The sequence below is a fragment of the Pteropus medius genome, unplaced genomic scaffold (genome assembly GCF_902729225.1).
Source record: "Pteropus medius unplaced genomic scaffold, Ma_sr-lr_union100, whole genome shotgun sequence".
NCBI classification, from domain to species: domain Eukaryota; kingdom Metazoa; phylum Chordata; class Mammalia; order Chiroptera; family Pteropodidae; genus Pteropus; species Pteropus medius.
In genome coordinates, this window is record NW_024347788.1 from 13,645,063 (window position 1) to 13,645,940 (window position 878).

The following is an 878-nucleotide window of genomic DNA, read 5'->3' on the forward strand; positions in this document are numbered from 1 at the left end:
CACGGTCCTGAGGAAGTAACTGGCATGACCTTTGAAGACACTGACGGTCGCACTGGCCATGACAGTTGCTTTAAAAGTAACATTCAACACAGAACTCGCCCAAGTCTACTTCCTTAATTAGTAAGTAATCATAGGTAATCAAAGGCCTGACTTTTCACAAGAGGACTTGAAAATCACTGGCCGTTAAGCGTACTATTTTCAACTCAGCGATGTTTAAGCTGTCGCCAGCTGGCCTGCGGCAGACAGTCCCGGGGACACGCATCTGAGCGGGGCCGGCAGTGCGCCTTACGTTTGCAGGTCTCCCAGCGGCCTCTGTCCCACCGACTGCAGCAAAGGCTCCGGCCGCATGGCCGCCGTGGGTGACGTCTTCGGGCTGGAGTCCGACTCTCCGCTGTCCCCGTCGCCCATGGCTTTGATGTAGCTCCCGCTTCTCATTCTCCTGCACGGGATCTCCTCGTCCTTGCCGCCCGTGGGGTAGCCTCCCCATTCGTCCTGCGGCACCTGGGGGAGGAGACACGCACGTGTCAGCCCTGTCACGCAGGGGCCCTCGCAGCCGTCCACGGCGCAACGTCAGACGCGCACGCAGTGCTTCTTCAGGCTCTGTCCCTGGAGCCCTAAAAGGACAGTGATATGAAATTACTATTTTCTTCCCATCATGAGAGTGACAGATCAACGTGATGGGAAAACTGACAAAACGCTAGGGAAGCAGAGCGCGTGAAAAGCCCACTGACAAGCACAGCGCCTAGAAAAACCGCTCCTGATGTTTAGATTTACTTTCTTCTGGTATCAAGGGAATCTAAACTTGAGGAAATGCGAGGAAAGTTACCCCGTGAGGAGGAGGAGGGACAGAGGCAGGGTAGAGGGAGAAGCGGGGCGCA

The 878-nt window shown here is 55.7% G+C and overlaps 1 protein-coding gene across 1 annotated transcript in view; it reads right to left on the reverse strand.

Annotated features, from left to right (window-relative positions):
• DLGAP2 (DLG associated protein 2) overlaps window positions 1-878 on the reverse strand; it is a 317,447-nt gene that overhangs the window by 48,712 nt on the left and 267,857 nt on the right. Inside the window, exon 9 of the mRNA XM_039877344.1 lies at window positions 290-501. Coding sequence (XP_039733278.1) covers window positions 290-501 — 212 coding nt within the window. The remainder of the gene's footprint in view (window positions 1-289; window positions 502-878) is intronic.